General features: G+C 37.8%; 1 protein-coding gene across 3 annotated transcripts in view; it reads right to left on the bottom strand.

The window, feature by feature from the left end:
- LOC127168755 (male-specific lethal 3 homolog) overlaps positions 1-21,916 on the bottom strand; it is a 91,661-nt gene that overhangs the window by 54,580 nt on the left and 15,165 nt on the right. For all 3 annotated transcript variants that reach the window (XM_051115819.1, XM_051115827.1, XM_051115835.1), the window contains exons 6-7: positions 11,235-11,363; positions 8,594-8,754 (exon numbers count right to left, since the gene is read on the bottom strand). In XM_051115819.1, the coding sequence (XP_050971776.1) occupies positions 8,594-8,754; positions 11,235-11,363 (290 nt within the window). The remainder of the gene's footprint in view (positions 1-8,593; positions 8,755-11,234; positions 11,364-21,916) is intronic.

The following is a 21,916-nucleotide window of genomic DNA, read 5'->3' as shown; positions in this document are numbered from 1 at the left end:
TTAGATAAATGTATGTTTCAATCTTAATAAAAAACTATCATAGACTAATAGCTTTTCAAGTATTGTGCGCACACATTTACATAGGTGTGGTTCTAAATAAAAAAAAGAAACCGCAATATTTACATTATTACATATTTAACACTAGACTAATACAAATCAACTTAACCTTAATCCGCGCTTGCGTCAATCTTTGAAAATGTTTTCTTTTCAGTTTGGGGCAGATCAGATATTGTATGGATAAGTTACAAAAACGTTTTCCATGGTGCAACATCAAACTTTGTCAAGCCGCCACAGACACACCCTTTAACGAAAACTCAAGATTTTTACAATTTAACATCGCAAGGGCCTTTAGATTAGACTGACCAAATATAATGTTGATGTCATTAAATCCCTCGAGAAATTTGTTACAGTATAAAAACATGACATTTCCTGTTGCCAGCAGTACTATGACTAAAACTGAATATGGGCATGTAGATCTCATCAGGTCAAAAATCTTGTGAAGAACTTGTGAAGTTCAAATCAAAACTTGTGAAGTCTGGGGCAGATCAAACATTGTATGCCTGAGTTATAATAACTTTCTGTTTCATGGCGAACAATTTGTCAGGCAGCCAAGGACACGGCCTTCAACTGAAACTCAAGATCTCTGCAATAAAATTTCAAAAGGCCTTTAGATTACACTGACCAAATTTGGTGTTGATCTGATTAAATCTGTAGGAGTTCGTTGAAGTACAAAGCCTGAAAATGGCAGAAACGACACAATTTGCTAAGAAAATTCAAAATAACTGACTCCCTGTTGGGTTTCAGATTTTGTACCAGGAGACTTTACTGTAGGTATTGGTGTGTTACATGTGTCTACCAAATTTCGTACTCATACTTGAAACGTAGCTCTAGGGGCACGTGGTTGCAACACCCACTTCTGAAACTCATATCTGACGTACATTTTGGGGCAAGTGCAGTTCAGTGAGTTTGAGTATGTTAAGATCCTCAAAAATGTGACTCATTTTGAAGTAGGAGGAGAAGGAGAAGAAGGAGAAGGAGAAGAAGAAGGAGAAGAAGAAGAAGGAGGAGAAGGAGAAGAAGAAGAAGAAGAAGAAGAAGAAGAAAAAAAAGGAGGAGAAAGAAGAAGGAGGAGGAGAAGGAGGAGGAGGAAGAAGAAGGAAGAAGAAGAAAACAGGAGGAGAAAGACGAAGGAGGATGAAGAAGAAGGAAGAAGAAAAATAAGTAGAAGGAGGAGGAGAAGAAGAAGGAGGAGGAGGAGGAAGAAGAAGAAAACAAAGGAGGAGAAAGAAGAAGGAGGAAGAAGAAGGAAGAAGAAAAAAGAGGAGGAAGAAGAAGAAAACAAAGGAGGAGAAAGAAGGAGGAGGATGAAGGAGAAGAAGGAGAAGAAGAAGAAGAAGAAGAAAGAAGAAGAAGAAGAAGAAGAAGAAGAAGAAGAAAGAAGAAAAATAAGTAGAAGAAGGAGGAGAAGGAGGAGAAGAATGAAGAAAAAATAAGTAGAAGGAGGAGGAAGAAGGTGGAGAAGAAGAAGAACGAAGAAAAGTAAGTAGAAGAAGGAGGAGGAAGGAGAAAAATAACAAGAAGAAGAAGGAAGAAGAAAAATAAGTAGAAGAAGGAGGAGAAGAACGAAGAAAAAATAAGTAGAAGGAGGAGGAAGAAGGTGGAGAAGAAGAAGAAAGAAGAAAAATAAGTAGAAGAAGGAGGAGGGAGGAGGAGAAGACGAAGAAGAAGTAGTACAAGAAGGAGGAGAAGGAAGTAGAAGAAGGAGGATGAAGAAGGAAGAGGAAGAAGAAGAAAAAGAAGAGGAAGAGGAAGGAGGAGGAGGAAGAAGAGGAGGAAGAAGAAGAAAAGAAAGGCAAAGAGAAGGAGGAGGAAGAAGAAGAAAGAAGAAAAAGAAGAAGGAGGAGGAGGAAGAAGATAGAAGGAGGGGGAGGAAGAAGGAAGAAGAAGAAGAAGAGGAACAAGAAGAAGAAGAAGAAGGAAGGAGGAGGAAGAAGGAGGAGGAGGAAGAAGAAGAGGAACAAGAAGGAGGAAGAAGAACAAGAAGGAGAAGGAAGAAGCAGAAGAGGATGAAGAAGGAGGAGGAAGAAGGAGGAGGAAGAAGAAGGAGGAGGAAGAAGTAGAAGGAGGAGGAAGAAGAGGAGGAAGGAGGAAGAAGAAAGAAGAAAGGCAAGAAGTAGGAAGAAGAAAAAAGAAAAAGGAGGAGGAGGAAGAACAAGCAGGAGAAGAAGGAAGAAGAGGAAAAAGAAGAAGGTAGAAGAAGAAGAAGAAGAAGAAGAAGAAGAAGAAGAAGAAAGAAGAAGAAAAAGGAGGAGGAGGAAGAAGGAGGAGGAGGAGAAGAAGAAGAAAAAGGAGGAGGAAGAAGAAAACAAAGGAGGAGAAAGAAGAAGGAGGATGAAGGAGAAGAAGAAGAAGAATAAGAAGAAGAAGAAGAAGAAGAAAGAAGAAAAATAAGTAGAAGGAGGAGGAGAAGAATGAAGAAAAAACAAGTAGAAGGAGGAGGAAGAAGGTGGAGAAGAAGAAGAACGAAGAAAAATAAGTAGAAGGAGGAGGAGGGAGGAGGAGAAGAAGAAGAAGAAGAAGAAGAAGAAGAAGAAGAAGAAGAAGAAGAAGTACAAGAAGAAGGAGAAGGAAGTAGAAGAAGGAGGAGGAGGAAGAAGAAGAAGAAGAAGAAAAGAAAGGCAAAGAGAAGGAGGAGGAAGAAGAAGAAAGAAGAAAAAGGAGAAGGAGGAGGAGGAAGAAGATAGAAGGAGGAGGAGGAAGAAGAAAAGAAAAGAAGGAGGAGGAGGAAGAAGGAGGAAGAAGAAGAAGAGGAACAAGAAGAAGAAGAAGGAAGGAGGAGGAAGAAGAAGAGGAACAAGGAGGAGGAAGAAGAACAAGGAGGAGAAGGAAGAAGCAGAAGAGGAAGAAGAAGGAGGAGGAAGAAGTAGAAGGAGGAGGAAGAAGAGGATGAAGGAGGAAGAAGAAAGAAGAAAGGCAAGGAGAAGTAGGAAGAAGAAAAAAGAAAAAGGATAACTAATGTTACAAAATGAGACCTTATTGTAAAGTGTTACAAAAACCTTTAATGACTCAAAAGCATTTGTGAAATAATTATATAGAACTATATTTCTAGTGAAGTACATATTAACTTATTTTATGTATTAGTTTCTCATCCTAAATTAACTGAACTAAGCAGTAAAGGATCAGGCTTAAAAGATTTCTCATCCTGTGAGTGAGAGCGGGTTAAAAAAATAAAAAATAAAATAAACACAGACAAAAAAAAGCACTTCTAAAATAATTCTGTAAAAGTATACTGACAGTACAATACATATCAACTGATATTTTTATATCGAATGCAAAACTCACTTTTACATGTAGTTTAAACAAATGTTTTTGGCAGTGTGTGTACACAGTAATCCTATAATGATAAAAATCCATGGTGGTATTTTTTAAATCTTTTTAAGTAATATCCCCTTTTTCAAATCAGGCCATTCTCAGCTTCTCATCACACTGACCAAGGGCTCTCCCACAATAGTTGACTGACGTGACCATCTTAGACCTGCCCTAAATGAGCTGAGTGAGCTGAGAACAGTCTCACCACCACTGTGTCTGTGCAGGGGAAGACAAGAATGTCTCCGATTGAGTGACTGAGGCGTCCTGTTGTTGGATATAGTAATGAACATGGCAGTCATCATTTACTCCCGACATCTGAGCCGCTGAAGACGCAGAGGATTAACCTTACTTTTGTTTTAGAAGGAAATGCGCCCAGTGATCTATATAAATGAGTTTATGTTCACGCAAATCATTTGTGATCCAGCTTCACCTACAGCACAAGTGAATATAAGGGTTTTTTATGCATCTTTGCAAACTGCCCTTCTGTACTCTCTGGGGTCTGAGGGTGTTTTGGCACCCCGAAGAAGTTTTGACATGCCCTGACATTTGTGCTTTTTTCAGTATCTTAAAAACATATTAATGGCTAAAGTCTGATTACATTGTAATTAGCACAAACTGGGCTACAATAATATAAATTTTCTAAGACGTGTTTTGTGACCTTAAGGGACTATGCAAAGGAGTGACAATGGCCATGAATAGGGGTATAAGAAAATACTGATACACGGTTGTATCGTGATATTTTGTTTGGCGATACTGTATCGATTCTCAAAAACGGAATATCGATATTTAAAAATAAATAATCATACAAGATTCAAGACAGTTTCGGACAGCTTCGTTTTGAGCTTATATCCTGACCGCTAGATTGCAGCCTTCTTATCTCTGAACTTAAACAGTGAGAGGAAATACTAACATACAGGCACGCCGCTAATGTTAGCGTTAATGGAGGATAAAAGAATAGTTCCTGCTCCCGCCTCGGTGTAAAGTGTGGCGTCATTTCAGCTTTTGAGGTAACGTTTGCTCCAGGACGCGGCAAGCAGCAGAACTGATGTGCGGCCGCCACCCATCTGTGCAGCAGAAGCGCCCCATGCTGCCATGAAAGGGCCTTCGAGCCAGGCGCGGTGGGGTAGCTGTGCGGCTGCCTGCTGCTTTCTCTCGTGATGGGGCTGTTTTGTGAGGCGGTGCTCGCGTCACAGTCTCGGCGATTCCACGCGGAGCATAATTATAATTAATAATTAACTGAAAAACTTGCAAAATCCAAAACTTGCAAAATTCTCAGAACAAAAGCGTTCTTAGAATGTCCAATATCTGTATTTATTTTATTGTTTTACAATTCTTTTGTTTTCTTTAGGAATCCTGTAAGCACTATCTTTTATTGATATTAAGCAGATGTAATTCTTAGGTTTAGATCAAAATGATCTGACATGGTTACAGTTGTAAACTTAAAATGTAAAGCAGGGTCTAAAAATATATATTGTCTGTTTATAAAAGCTTACATTTTATACATTTAATAACTAAAGAATCTTGCAAGCACTTTATTTCCCCCCCTCTCGCACTGCACAAAAAGTGATTCAGTAACACTGAATGGTTTGCATATGGTGATGTTTCTAATTACAGCTTTCCTAAAATTGTCCTATTAATAAAATAAGAAATATCCCAATATATCGTCTTGTTTACAATATCGCAATGTATCGCAACATATCGTATCGCAACCCCCGTATCGTAATACATATCGTATCGCCAGATTCTTAGCAATACATAGCCCTAGCCATGAATATTTAGTGATTTACACCTGAGAGACAAAAGGCCCTCCCCTAATGGCCCATCAGTGAGACTGTGACTGTCAGGTAGAAACAATGTGAGAAGATTAAAAGAATGGAGTTTTAGATTATTTGTATTTTATTTACAACACAGTATAATCAAAACATACATAATGAAGGCACATCATTGATCACACTGATCTAGAGACGTGAACAGACTTTGTGTCATTCCTGAAAACTGTTTTCTGAATTCTGTTCAACAAGTGAAATAAGTAAATCATACCTGATATTTAAGTGATTGCTGCTTCTTTTCATGCATTCAAGAAACAAAACTCATCATCAGTATTCCAGGAACTTGTTTTACCATAAAATATCAGTATAGTTGAACTGATGATGGTACAGCACACTTCATGTGGCATTCATGTAGCTTTCATCTGTGTTGCATGTATCAGATCACTAAAAAAAAAAAAAAAATAAATAAAAACATCTGTGAGCATGTTAAAATCAGGAGCATCTGTAATATATACATATATTATGATTTTGTAGTCAGACACACAAATGCTTTGTACTATAGTAAAAGACATTTTATATCTGAGAAACTAATTATTATTGTTTAGCATGTTAAACATCTATTCGTGAAAAGAATATATGACAGTAGTTTTGTCTAGTTATTTTATAGAACATTAAAAACATCCTGGTGTTGTGATACATTTCGATGCTATGTAATGAAACAAACTTCATAACGTTTCACTTGATTATACATGTAGTCAGGAATTACAGAAAAGGTCTAACGACTATAATGTGTACAAGTTATGACACAGTAACACAACAACTAACATAAGTAGGCTAATAAAAGAAAAACTTACTCCTTTGGTGGATGTCACAGTACGTTGCATTGCGTTCTTCCTCTGAGGGAAATATAAATCTTACTCAACACAGTGCGTCTTCTTCCAGAAACAAGATGCAAGTAGCCAAGATTAACAATGAAGACAAGTCACGCTGCTTTGTTTACGTTGATGTGGGCGGTACGCCACGTGCGCCTCACGCCACGTGCGCCTCACGTGGATGATTATAACATCAAAAGTGAAAGTAGCTTGTGGGTGTGATCAAATCAAAAATTAGGTCTGACGAGAAAGACTGGACATGGCATTGGTTTCCTACAGATTACTCTAACACAGGATATTTGTTTTTAAATGAAGTAAGACTTATGAAGTAGGGCTTATTCTGACAAGGTAAAAAGGGTGTTTTTTACACTACCACTGAAAATTTTAAGCAAAGTATGTTATAGACTTCTCATTAAGACCCTAAAGAATCATATCAACTTGTGGAAAATGGGCATCTGATGACCCCTTTAAAGTGCTCCTATTATGCCTTTTCAAAAATTATCTTTCATGTAGTGTGTCATGTAGCTATACGTGAACATAAACTATCTAAAAAGTTGTGAAGCCGACAGTGCACAATAAATAAAGTTATTGTCTATCAAAAAAAAAAAAAAGTCGGCTTACATTTACCTGAACGAGTCGTCAGCAATTCGAATCTTTTTCTGTTACGGCCATACGTCACTAAGTAACACATTTGCATAATGTCTGCCCACGTTCTACGCTGCGAACAACTTGCCCACCCACAAACAGTAAATTTTCCACGTACATTATACAGAAGACGCTGTATCCTATGCTGTGAGTAAAATTGTTTAATATTCACTTTCAAAAGATGACAAAGATTGTATTTTATAGCGATCATTCAAAATACGTAGTATAAAAAACCCTGCACATGTCTTGCTAGCTGGCTAACTCATACTTCTGTAGTTCTGTTGTTCAGCTGTGGACCAACTGTAGTCTGACAATTTGTGATTGATGCAGCTTGACTGTTTGTCTGTCTCATTAGTTGGAGTAGTTATAAAGGATGGCGCACAAAGCGGCTTACACACCGAATGCGGAAAGCGCTGTGCTATGAAACCCTTTTGTTTCAATTGCTTTCGCCGCGTGAGGGCAGCTTGTTTCTGCATCGACCGAAGTGTACGCGCAGCGGAGCGTGAAAGGCGCACACACTGCCGACAAAGTTCAAATGAGTTGTTCAAATGAACTTTTGCCGGTGCGCTCTGAAGGGCTGCACTAAACCCAGCAGCCAGCACAGTGCTTTCCGTGTTTGGTGTGAAAGCTGCCTTAAGGCATTATATAATGTTGAAGTTTACAACATAGAGGTATGCCCGGTTTGCTTGCATAAGCAAATTGCAAGCACTTTCCACGGTAGTCCGTGCTAACTTGTCGATCAGCCACTTCATCGTCAGACTCTGGCTCGAATTGGTATGGTAAAAATCGATGCCATCTTTTCTACGTATTGACAAGTATCCAGGCCTGTCAATCAGTTATGGCAATGGGCGTTTCGTTTTCCGACACGCTGTACATGGTAGACCAATCATAAAGGACTGCGCCATCTGACCAATCACAGCAGTGAGGGCTCACGGAAAGGAGGGGTTTAGAGAGGCTGATTCTTCGAACTGCTTCGCACAAGTCGTTTACGAATCATTTAGAAATGGGGTAAAATTAAATCTATTTTTGGAGAAAACTAAAGTGTTTTTTGACCTTACATACATGTAAACCTGTTTTGCGAGTCTATTAAAACAATATTAGCAACCTTTAAAATGGCATAATAGGAGCACTTTAAGAAGATTAGGGTAAGAAGATTTCTAATCCTATGATCCATCTGGTAGCCATCCTTAGTGTCTATTACAGAGTCTTCATCTGTCTTTTAAAATTTTTTATTGGCCCTTGAGCATGATGAATTTATGAAACTAATGTTTCTACTATGTTTCTAACTAATGTTTCTGCTATGTTTCTTAAGAATGACATTCTCCATACGTAAAAAAAAAAAAAAAAAAAAAAACCCTTTTGAAGAGTTTGGATAATGCACTTTAAAGATACAAGAAAACTACTGTTATCTTTTTTACGGTTAATTTAATAAATCACCATGGCAACATCATTCAAGATATCAAAAATCCATTTGCAATTTCGTATCTTCAGTATCTTAGCATCATGTTGGCAAAGTTTGGTGTGAACTGCATGAATCTGCTAGAAGGAATATTAAGTAATTTACAGCCTGATTTTTCCAAAACTCCACATTCAAACCAAAATAGCCAACTTCCTGTTGGTCATACCTACTGACTGTAAATTAGAAAGATGTCCGGCTTGATGAGATATGTACCGAGTTTGGTGACTGTAGGAAAAACTAATTTACTAACTTCAATATTAAGGACTTTCTTCCAATATTTCTCGCAACAAAATCTCTGCCCATTCTCTCCTTTTTGCATCCGTCTTCAGCATCTATAGGCTCTGTTAACAACCATTTACACACTTCGTAATATTTCTACTTCAAAATGACTACAATGCAATTTGTGCAAGTCTGAAACACAGATTGACTGAAATAAAACAAAAAAACAATAGGTTGCTGAACTTTTGGTTACAACTTACTTCCTCTCAGGTGGCATATAGTGTGGACTCATATTAGCCTGCGTGGAGCTCTGAGGGTGCCGACAGCGCTCATTAGCTGAGAAAGCTGCATTTAGGGTGAAGTGCTTCACATAGGACTCCAGAATGTTTACTATATTCATCAGGCATGGAAGCTTCACCAGCTGTTGTCAATGAAACAAAATTAAATGATTTTTGTAAGCATTACACAATGCCACTAAAGGGGAATAATTATGCAATGAACAAACCAAAATAAATCTGAACTTGGAGCAGGAGAGGATGCAATGTGTATGCATATATGTAAATGTTAGGGGTGTGACGAGAAACTTCTCTCACAAGACGAGACGAGACATGAGACTGGGTTCACGAGAACGAGACGAGACAAGATTTTTAAACTTTTCTTATAAAAAAAACCTCAATGAAGAAATATATAGGAAAAACAGTCTTTTATTCAACTGAAAAAGACAAAATGCAAAAAAATGAAGGAGAATTTTGAACTTTATGAAATTAAACTTTTAAACATTTAAAAAAGAGCTTCATGATTCTGGATACATTTAGAATCCAAGTGGTTTTTAATAAACTGGAGACTGATTCTTTCACGATTCTGGATAAAAAAAAAAAAAAAGATTAGAAAACTAAACAAAATAACGTAATTTACTAGTGGTTCTGACAAACTGTTCTCTCCTGAATGAATTATTCAATGACCTTTTTTTTTAAACAGGCAGTTGTCACCACCTCCTGGCAGAAGAGGATAAGCGTTGCAATACAAGTGTTAAGATAACTTCGTTTTCATCGCTACAGTAGACAATAAGCGTTTATACCCAAACTATAAACTTTTATACCAGTACTTCTATTATTTAAACATCTGTAACAGAAATAATGATTATAATGTGGTTGAAAAGACTGTGTTGCTTTTTCTGCATTCTCATTTACCCCAACCCTCTGATTCATTAATACGGGCAGCGACAAAACGTGCTTCTCACGCTCCAGTGACACTCGCGAAGTGAAACAATCCTAATAGACAGATAAATCGTTGTCATTCAGGAATAAGATCGCATGAGTGTTTGAATCGAGATCTCGATATTTTAGGGATTAATCGTGCAGCTTTAATGTAAACACTGCAAAATGTTTTGCAAGGATATTGTCACAAGATCTCACGAGATCTCGAGCCACGGGATCTCGTCACATCCCTAGTAAATGTATATACAGGTGCATTTAAAAATTTTAAAAAGTTCATTTTTTTTATTGTAACATTTCAAAAAGTGAAACTTTCATATATTATAGATTCATTACATGTAAAGCAAAACATTTCAAAAGTTTTTTTAAAAAAAAAAACAGTATCAATATTTTGAGTCCCTCAAAATATTAGAATATTTCCTAAGATCAATCAAAAAAAAGGATTTGCAAAACAGAAAAGTTCAAGTTCTTTAAAGTATGTTAATTTATGCACTCAATACTTGGTCAGGGCTCCTTTAGCACAAATGACAGCGTTAGTGAGGTGTGGCATGGAAGCGATCTGCTGAGGCACCATTGAGCCTTCAGCTTATCTGTATTGTTGGTTTATTCGGTTTCTCATCTTTCTCTTGAAAATATCCCATAAATTGGCTTGGCATGTTGGCTTGCCAATCAAGCACAGTAATATCATGGTCATCAAACCACTTGAAAGTAGTTTTGGCACCGTGGGCAGGTTCTAAAGTCTGGCTGTAAAAGGAAATCAGCATCTCCATTAAGCTTGTCAGCAGATGGAAGCATAAAGTGCTTTGAATTCTCCTGGTTGATGGCTGCATTGATTTTTCACTTGATAAAACACAATAGACCAACACCAGCAGACGTCATGGCACCCCAAATAATCACTGACTTCAGAAACTTCACTCTGGACTTCAAGCAGCTTGGATTCTGTGCCTCTCCAGTCTCTCTGGGACCATGATTTCAACATGAAATGCAAAATTTACTTATCTGAAAAGAGTACTTTGGACCAGAGAGCAACAGTCCAATTATTTTTCTCCTTAGCCCAGGTAACGTTGTTCTGACGTTGTTCTGTTTCAGAAGTGGCTTGGTAGACCTTTTCCTGAAGACATCTGAGTGTGGTGACTCTTGATGCGCTGACTCCGGCTTCACTCATTCAATCTGCTTTGCTTGACAATTTTCTCAAGCTTGCGGTCATCCCTGTTGCTTGTGCACCTTTTCCTACCCAATTTCTTCCTTCCAACTATGCATTTAATATGCCTTGATACAGCACTCCGTAAACAGCCATCCCTTTCAGTAAAGACCTTCTGAGACTTACCCTCTTTGTGGAGGGTGTCAATGATTGTCTTCTAGACAATTGCCAAGTCAGCAGTCTTCCCCATTATTGTGGTTTTAAAGACAAAAGATACCCAGAATTCTTACTGTAGGGATGGTCATTTAATGAAACTCAAATGTAAATATTCTAATATTTTGAGATATTGATTTTTGACTTTCATGAACTGTACATTCCCAATCATCAAAATTAAAACTATTTTTTTTAAATGTTTTACTTTAAATGTAATTATCTAGAATATATGAAAGTTTCATTTTTTGAAATGAGTTACAATAAAGGACTTTTTCATGATATTCAAATTTTTTGAGATGCACCTGTATTATCAAAGTAGTACTGCATGCATACCTTCTTTCTTTTGTTGATATAGTAACAGTCGTCCTCCAGCTTCTTCTTGAGAACATCAGGGATGTCAATGTTTACAGTGATGCTCTTGTCTTCACTCTCCCTTTTGGTCTGTGGCTCCTGCTCTTCTCTCTGTATAAAAGCATAGTATTAAGGTTATAAGACCATATGTGAGTATGTGTAAAGCCTCATGATTCTTCCTTCAGCAAATGCCATAATACTAGGTTTCTCACTTGTGCCGGCCAAATAATACATTTGTCAGTCTGGCAATCCTAAATTATCTATGGTTTTTGTAGAACTGATAACTTTAGTTTACGAATTACTACACTTGCGCTGCACAATTAGTTGTTAAAAAAAATTATGACTTCAATGGACTACTTCTGCAACTGCTTCCATGTTCTACTTCCAGTAAAAACCATCAGCACACAAACATCCAGACAGATAATCAGGAGATGCAGATTACAATGTTTTAGGCCTGTCAGTTGATTAAATCAATGCTGAACTTGCTGAAAGATTCCTATAAATATATATTTTCAGTGCAAATCTTGCAATCGTTTATGAGGGGAACAACACTAAAAGTATATGGATGTCGCCATGACGTCACACTAATGCGCCACTGGAATTTCTATAAACATAAGCCATAGTAAAAATTTAAGGAAAGGAAAGGACGTGAATTGCCAAGTATCGTGACCCATACTCGGAATTTGTGCTCTGCATTTAACCTATCCAAGTGCACACACACAGTAGTAAGTAGTGAACAAACACGCGCACACACACACACACACACACACACCATGAACACACACCCGGAGCAGTGGGCAGCCATATTGCTATTGTTGCGGCGCCCAGGGAGCAGTTGGGGGTTCGGTGCCTTGCTCAAGGGACTCACCTCAGTCATGGTATTGAGGGTGGAGAGAACGCTGGTTATTAACTCCCCCTACCTTCAATCCCTGCCGGACCTGGGCCTCGAACCCGGTTACTTTTCTTTTGGTTACAAGCCAGACTCCCTAACCATTAGGCCACGGCTGCCCCAACTAACCCAATTAACTGGAATCAACCATAAAAAAAAAAAAAAAAAAAAAAAAAAAAAAAAAAAAAAAAAAAACTTGATACACAACTGACAACTGAAGATTTAACCCTCACTCCAATTTCATTTCTCGTTACTGTTTTAACCTTACTGAGCATGGAATCACCACCTAATGTCGGCTCTACACTAGTACACCTGGACAGAGAGGGATACTCCGACATTCATTAACAAACCTCCAGAAACTAAAAGAAAATGCATGTCAAGTCAAGAACTGCTTTGCTCACCACATCTGACAGACATGGAACACAGTATAATACTGCTAATGGAGGAAAAACTTAAACATCTTCAGAAACTTGACAATATCACAGCTCAAACAGATAATAATCTCTACAGAAGTTTTAACATTAAAAGCAATCACGCACAAGTTAAGAGACAAAGTCACCAATTTGAGTGAGTGGGAGAAAGAGGGGTGGGGTGGGATCGGGAAAGGTCCACGAGGCGGGATTCGATCTCGGGACATCCGAGGTGCAACTGTATGTCGCCGCACTGCCCACAAGGCTATCAGCGCCGACTGCATTTATAGTTTTAACACAGATCTAACGTAAGACTGGTGAGCCAATGACGGGTAAGATCTCCTATGAATATGGAGAACACCTAAAGGCCTTTCCACACTGAGCGCGACGCGAAAACGTGAGGTATGCTAATGGCACCTTGTTTTTAATGGCACCTTGTACAGTTTTTAACATTTGCTTAAACACTAAACCTCATACTCTAAACCAAATTCTCAACAGCCTAAACCAATTTGTCAAATAAAATCACTCTTTTTGCAAAACTGTAAACACATTCTTACTCACTAAGAAACAACTTTTTTTGTGATGCAAAACCCGTAACACAAGAAAGCAAAAGTTAAGCACAACTGAAACACGGCTTACACACAATAATTCAAAATTCTTTACACTTTTTTCTAAATATTTAAATATACAAAAACATAAGCCAGCTCAAAGTGCACAGAAGACATGGGTGCATCTGTCACTCTGAGGTACAGAAGAGTGTGAATATATATGTATGAAGATAGATAGATAGACAGATAGATAGATAGACAGATAGATAGACATAGATATAGATATGTACAGTCAAGGCCAAAAATATCAGCACCCTTGCAATTCGGTCAGAAAATGCAACACTTCTATCTGAAAATTGTTCCAATTGCAAATGTTTTGGTATTCACGAGCTTATTGTTTTTGTTTGCACTGCAAAAAAAAACAAAAAAAACAACAGAGAAAAGTCAAACTTGATAAAATTTCACACAGAACTCAAAAATGGACTGGACAAAATTATTGGCACCTTGTCAACATTGTAAGAAATAATTGCTGTTCAAGCATGTGATGCTCCTGCAATTTCTGCAATTTGTATTTAGAGACACATGTGGCAAGTAACAGGTGTGCACAATATAGTAATCACACTTGCAACCAGTTAAAAAGGAAAAAAGATACATATACACATACATATTATACATATTATACATATATTATATTGTATATATAAAACAAATCTACTGTGCTATGTTTCTTTTCATTTATTTTTAACAGACAGTATTTACAATTTTTTTCCACCTACATGTGAAACTACTACATGTTATATAAAAATTATAATGTCATATAGAAAATCTGCAGTACATATATACATACAAGAAATAAATACTTGACATATTTAATTTAGTTAACAGACAAGGGGGAAGGAAAAACAGTGTGACACGCAACGTAGCATATATTTGCTGAGTTTCAGTTCAGTTTTGTGACAGAAAGGAAACTCAAATGGTGGAAAGTGACATCAATCCATGTATCATTTGTCCATTCGTTTTTTGATTTAATATTGAAAGAAGAAACCTGAGAAAACAGCTCCTTTTTCGTTTTTTCCAGAAAAATGAAAAACAAGAATTGATTTGAGAGGTTGATTTTTCGTTTTTCATTCAGGGGTGGAAAAATTAATAAACAGCTTGAATATTCGATTTCTACACATGGGCGGAATGAAACGCCCCTTTCTGCTGACTGGTCAGCCGAAGATCAAACCATACCCACAGTTCTTCCACAGTTTCGTGCAGAATAATAGTCCTACGCTGCTGCAGTTGAATGGATAATTAACGCCTTTATTGCAACTACATTTAATCTTTTTCTCATCAAACAACCACACGAATAGCTCGACACAACACGCCCCCGGGGCAGAGCCTAGACAAGGCTTTCTTCTGTGTGCTATTCTCAAAGTGCCAGGGGGTGCACAAAATTATTTGCTATAGCCTACCATATTTTCTGGACTGTAAGTCACGTTTTTTTTTAATCATGAAACATGCTGTGAATTATTCCAAAGTAACTTATATAATGCATTTAATGCCAAATAATCTTAGACTGTTAAAAGTAGATGCGTCAACTGTGTAATGGTTCATGTTTGTGGCATACGCCAGAAAGATGTTCAAGGAGACGAAAGCAGCGCATTTTATTGTTTTCTATATTTTTCAAAGGGATGAATTTTGGAGTCATTTTGATTTCACACAAGTAAAAAAAGACATTTTTTTCCGTTTCAAATGATGTCCTGCCCCTACCTGTATGACTGTAAATGACAGAGTATTAAGTCGTTTCCACTGCTGATTAAAGAAATTCAAGTGATGCTCACACAATCAGTGCACTGTTTATTATCAAAGTAAAACACTGTCAACCAAACTAAAGTGATGTTATCTTTTCCTATAGTTCCGTTGAAAATAATGTAACGCCCTTCAGTATCTGTTAATGTTGACTTATGAGAAAATGAGTGTTATGAGTGTTGCGTCTATGTCGATACGTAAAGTTATTACGCTTAATTAAATGTGTCTGTTGTACGATAGCCTATAGGCTAAAGGTATCATCACTTGTATAGCTGCTGACTACTATTTTACTTGCATATCATTGGGACCCGACTGAAAAGCCTTCTTTGCAAAAATATTTTAGCAGGTAAATTGCAAACAGGCTATGGAAACTTTGGTGCAACTTTGGTCTGTGCAAGTTTCAGTGTCGATTCAAATAAATGCCTTTAGGCTTTTAAAATAAATTTGTTTATAATGGCACTAATTTTAAACAGGGTAGCATATTTTATTTTACATGGCTAGTAATGTTAATGTCTATGTGTACAATGACAACGCGGAGAGAACGCACAACGACTTGCTCTGGAAGTTTAGCAGGCAGAGAAAATAAAACACTGGAACTAACTAACTAAATAAATAAATGTCCTGCTTGCACTTTTAATGGCAGAGAATCATGACTTAATTTTTTTTGAATGTGCCATCAAAGCCTGCCAACTAATGCAAATAAACGCGTTAATTATCCGTTCACTGCAGCAGCAAAGGACTATTATTCTGCAGGAAACTGTGGAAGAACTGGGGGTATGGTTTGATCTTCGGCTGACCAATGAGCAGAAACGGGCGTTTCGTTCTGCTCACGTGTAGAAATCAAATATTCAAGCTGTGTTCAAGCAATTTTTCCACGCCTGAACGAAAAACAAAAAAGGAAAAAACGAAAAAGGAGCCGTTTTCTCATGTTTCCTCTTTCAATATTAAATCAAAAAACTAAGGGACGAATGATACACGGATTGACATCCTCTTTTTTGTTTTTTGTTTAAGTTGATTTTGCTGGTATGAGGAAAGTTGAAGTAATCGCGCCGGCAGACACAAAAACAAAACATATACATGGGCGCGCCCGCCTCACTGTGTCACCTTAGGAACTCGTTAGCATTTGGATAAATCGTCAATATGAAAATATTATGGAATATTTGGATTTGTGCCAAATATCTGCAGGAAACAAAAACAGACTGAAAGCACAAATTCACTCTCTGACAGCAGGTGGTACTAATAGAACAACAATACAGAATTTCCCTGGTTACCGTAGAAGAACAAAGCAGCACCAGAACAGAGATCAGCTGAAATAAAACAAAAGAGTTGATTGCCAATTGCACGTTTGGAGCAGAAACTGGCCAGTTACGATTTATGTCAGTTTGATTATTTTCTGCTACTGCCATTATTTTTTTTGGGCTTGGCTAAAGGAGAACACAAATCCATTTTATTGTGCTTTATAATGTTTTGTGGCATTTGCGGTGCTTAACAATAACAATAGTAGCTATACGCAGAATATCAGATTTAGATCCGTTTTGTCCAACCAATACCTGATCCTGCAGAAAATGCCAGTATCAGAGCGATACAGATACTGAATATCGTATCGACACACCCCTAGACGCAACACTCATAACACTCATTTTCTCATAAGTCAACATTAACAGATACTGAAGGGCGTTACATTATTTTCAACGGAACTATAGGAAAAGATAACATCACTTTAGTAAACATATACGGACAAAATTTGGACATGCCTTCATTTTTTCATTCATCATTTTCCGAGATGCGCACTTTCCCCAACTTAAATATTATCATCGGCAGAGATTTTAACACAGTTTTGGACCCAAAAATAGACCGCTCAACAAATGCAACGTGCAAAATAATTAATTCATCATCATTTATCAAGAGATACATGTCAGACTATGGGCTGACAGATATTTGAAGACTCAAGAATCCGAACAGTAAGGAATATTCATATAATTCCCCACGTTACAAATCCTATTCTCGTATAGGAACTTATATACTTTCTGACAAATAATTCTGTAACACATAAAATTATTGACCCAGCTATTAATGCTAATTTTATTTCTGACCATGCACCTATTAGCATTACTTTTCTTGCAGAACACCAGCCACTTCCCCCACCCAGATGGTGATTTAATAATAACAAAATCATCATTTCATATTGTTCAAGTAAAAATAAAAAGCTGTCAGCAAGAGAAAAATTTTTACAAGAAGAGTTTAAGTGACTGGAGCATCTGGCCTCTCAAGGGTTGACAGATTCAAATTACTAAACTACTCCTGAGAACTAAAGAATTAATTTTGCATTTAAACATTTAGCAGATGCTTTTATCCAAAGCGACTTACAAAAAAAGACAAACGGAAGCAATCAAAATCAACAAAAGAACAATGACATGCAAGTGCTATTACAAGTAAATGACTTTATGAACTACTTTACTTCCAGGATCGATACTATTAGACACAAAATTGTCACCATGCAGCCGTCAATTACAGTATCGCATCAGATAGGGTCCTATAGATCTCCTGGGGAACAATTCCACTCATTCTCTACTACAGGTCAGAATGAATTGTATAAACTTGTTAAAGCATCTAAACCAACAACTTGTATGCTAGACCCTATTCCATCTAGGCTACTAAAAGACTTGCTTCCAGATCTCATAGATCCTCTGCTAAATATTATTAATTCATCATTGTCATTAGGATATGTCCTCAAAACCTTCAAACTGGCTGCTATTAAGCCTCTCATTCAGGGACCGAAATTAAGTTTTTGACACACCACTGGCAGCGTGTCTGTGATGTACGTCATCACGCAATTCTGTTCTGCTCTTTCTGACGGCTGAGCACTTAATGTCATTCACTGACAAATGCTAATGTATAAAATTATATATATATACAAATGTATATCGAAATATCGGAAATGGGTTTAAAAAATGTGTCACCGTTATTGAAAAAAATTCTATCGCGATATATATTGATATCGAATTATTGTCCGGCCCTAAATTAAAACATCAATAAGAATTCTGGTGGTGGCTTTTCTTCCAGTTCGCCAAGCTTTCTTTTTGAAGGCTGGCTGGCTCCAGTTAAAAACCGCCACATCTCGCCACTAGCACGAAACTACCGCTACGTTAAGTGTGGGATAGACGGAAATGACGTCAGTGCGGCGCTCGTGTTTCACTTACGCTTCGGTACGTCGCATGCAGACGGGGGCGGGGAGCATCACAGAAATCCGCGAGACTGATACTGATTAACACTACTGGTGAAAAGATTTACTCGCCATGTGGCGGATGGCGCTTTAAATTTAACTCGCCAGACAGAGAATTTGCTCGCATTTGGCGAGTGGTGAGTGTTAATTTCGGACCCTGCTCTCATTAAAAAAAAAAAACCCACAACTTGACCCCAACGAATTAATTAATTACAGACCTATCTCGAATCTCCCATTTCTGTCGAAGATATTAGAAAAGGTTGTATCCTCACAATTATCTTCCTTCCTACAGAAAAATGATATCTGTGAGGATTTCCAGTCAGGTTTTAGACCGTACCATAGTACTGAGACTGCTCTTATTAGTGTTACAAACGATCTGCTCTTATCATCCGATCGTGGTTGTATCTCTCTGTTAGTGCTACTGGATCTTAGTGCTGCGTTCGATACGGTTGAACACAACATTCTCTTGAACAGACTTGAAAATTATGTTGACATTAGTGGTAGTGCATTGGCATGGTTCAAATCGTACTTATCTGACCGCTATCAATTCGTGGCAGTAAATGAAGAGGTAATATATCGATCACAAGTGCAGTATGGAGTACCGCAAGGCTCAGTGCTAGGGCCATTACTTTTTACGCTTTACATGTTACCCTTGGGTGATATCATCAGGAAATATGGTGTTAGCTTTCACTGTTATGCTGATGATACTCAGCTCTATATTTCTTCGCGGCCTGGCGAAACATACCAATTTGATACACTAACTGATTGTGTAGTTGAGTTAAAAAAAAATTGGATGACAAGTAATTTCTTACTGCTAAATTCTGAAAAAAAAAACAATTAATTAAATATAGCTGCAAGCAGCAATTGCGGGGCCAAGCACAAAAGAGGCAGAATGAGGAGTTAAGCACGGCAAGGAGCAGCAGACCGACTACAACAGTGAGTAACTTAAGCCATTTTAGGATAATATCAGTTGAAATGGCTGAAAAATCATAAATACAACCAATCGTAATAAAATTTAATGGCTTATCACTTTTGACCAACAGGTGGTGCTGTTTTCAAATTGATGTGACGTGTTCTGTGTGAAATGACAATGACACACACAAAGTTTGCCGTCATTATGTCAAAGCTTTGCAGAGATACAGCCTCAGATGTAGTTTGGCATCTTTCCAGCAAATTTGTTGATGCGCTAAACAAAAACGGTTTCGTATATCGACACGAAATTCATAACTTTTTGCCAGCATAGTCTGAAGATGATCTGAGTCAAATTTGGTGAAGATCGGACTAACAGTCTGGGAGGAGTTTGAAAAAGTAGGTTTTGTACATTAATCAAAATGGCGGACAAGTTTGGCCAATTTCGGCATAATGGGTATCAATGTTCTCGACTTGACCCAAGGAATCTATTGGCATGAGTTTCATTCCAATAGGCTAATGTAAACAGAAGTTATTAGCATTTTTGTAAATTTCATTATTAGTGTTTAGTGAATGGCGTATTACTTCTGACCCATAGGTGGCACTGTTACCAAATTGATGTGGCTTGGTCAGAGTGTGGTGACAATAGCACATATAAAATTTGGTGTCAATATGTCAAAGCTTTGCAGAGATACAGACTCGGATGCAATTTGGCATCTTTCCAGTAAATTCGTTGATGCGCTAAGCAAAAACCGTTTCGTGTATCGACACAAAATCCATAACTTTTTGTCAGCATGTTCTGAAGATGATCTGAGTCAAATTTGGTGAAAATTGGACTAACGGTCTAGGAGAAGTTCGGAAAAGTAGGTTTTCAACATTAATCAAAATGGCGGACAGGAAGTTCAGCCAAAATTGGCAAAATTGGTATCGGTGTTCTCAGCATGACCGAAGGAATCTATCAAAATCAGTTACATTTCAATAGGCTAATGTACGCAAAAGTTATTAGCATTTTTTGAAATTTAGTTATAGCTTTTGACCACAAGGTGGCGCTGGCCCCAAAATTTTTATGTACATTCAGGGCATGGTGCCGAACATTTTTGTAATTAATGTCGAAACGATACGCTAATCCGTTCTCAAGATACAGCATTTTAAAGCTAAATTCAAAATGGCCAACACCCAAAATGGCTGACATGGGAAAATTGGATATGGTTTGACTCGGTATGACACACCGAATCTAAAGAGACCAGTTTTGTGATTTTTGGACAAATCATTCAGACGTTATAAAGAAAAATAGCCATTTTTCGTATCTCCTGACCACTAGGGGGCACTGCACCGAAACACTGCAGGTAGGCTCAGGTCATGCTTGTTATAACACACACCAAGTTTGGTGTCAATATGCCAAACTGTTACGGAGATATAGCCTCACATTGATTTTTGCTAGCTTTTCGTAGAATTCTTTCGCGTGTTATTCGTGAACGGCTGGACGAATCGACTTGAATTCCATAACTTTTTGCCAGCGTGGTCTGAAGATGATCTGGATCAATTTTTGTGACAATCGGTGCAACGGCCTAGGACGAGTTCGAAAAAGTAGGTTTTACGAACAATTGAGAATAGCGAAAAAACTAAACCTTACGATTTTTGAATTTTGGTATCCATTCGACTCGGCATGAGCCAAGGAATCAGAGGAAAAAAGAATTTTTGTTGTGTGACTTACGGTTCAAACGTTATTAACATAAATCTTTTGAAAGTTTGGACAAGTGGTGGCGCTAGAGAGTTTTAGTTAGAGACTCCAAACTTGCTATGGTTAATGTTGGGACTGTCCTCTATCAGTGTGCAAAATTATACAACTTTCCCGCAAGCGGTTCTATGGGCTGCCATAGACTTGCGGCGGAAGAGGAAGAAGGAGAATAATAAATATAGCTGCAAGCAGCAATTGCGGGGCCAAGCACAAAAGAGGCAGAATGAGGAGTTAAGCACGGCAAGGAGCAGCAGACCGACTACAACAGTGAGTAACTTAAGCCATTTTAGGATAATATCAGTTGAAATGGCTGAAAAATCATAAATACAACCAATCGTAATAAAATTTAATGGCTTATCACTTTTGACCAACAGGTGGTGCTGTTTTCAAATTGATGTGACGTGTTCTGTGTGAAATGACAATGACACACACAAAGTTTGCCGTCATTATGTCAAAGGTTTGCAGAGATACAGCCTCATATGTAGTTTGGCATCTTTCCAGCAAATTTGTTGATGCGCTAAACGAAAACGGTTTCGTATATCGACACGAAATTCATAACTTTTTGCCAGCATAGTCTGAAGACGATCTGAGCCAAATTTGGTGAAGATCGGACTAACAGTCTGGGAGGAGTTCGAAAAAGTAGGTTTTGTACATTAATCAAAATGGCGGACAGGAAGTTTGGCCAATTTCGGCATAATGGGTATCAATGTTCTCGACTTGACCCAAGGAATCTATTGGCATCAGTTTCATTCCAATAGGCTAATGTAAACAGAAGTTATTAGCATTTTTGTAAATTTCATTATTAATGTTTAGTGAATGGCGTATTACTTCTGACCCATAGGTGGCACTGTTACCAAATTGATGTGGCTTGGTCAGAGTGTGGTGACAATAGCACATATAAAATTTGGTGTCAATATGTCAAAGCTTTGCAGAGATACAGACTCGGATGCAATTTGGCATCTTTCCAGTAAATTCGTTGATGCGCTAAACGAAAACGGTTTCGTGTATCGACACAAAATCCATAACTTTTTGCCAGCATGGTCTGAAGATGATCTGAGTCAAATTTGGTGAAAATTGGACTAACGGTCTAGGAGGAGTTCGAAAAGGTAGGTTTTCAACATGAATCAAAATGGCGGACAGGAAGTTCAGCCAA

The sequence above is a fragment of the Labeo rohita genome, chromosome 1 (assembly GCF_022985175.1).
Source record: "Labeo rohita strain BAU-BD-2019 chromosome 1, IGBB_LRoh.1.0, whole genome shotgun sequence".
In the NCBI taxonomy this organism is placed as follows: Eukaryota; Metazoa; Chordata; class Actinopteri; order Cypriniformes; family Cyprinidae; genus Labeo; species Labeo rohita.
Note: the sequence above shows the minus strand (reverse complement) of the source record. Positions and strands in the feature narration are given on the sequence as shown.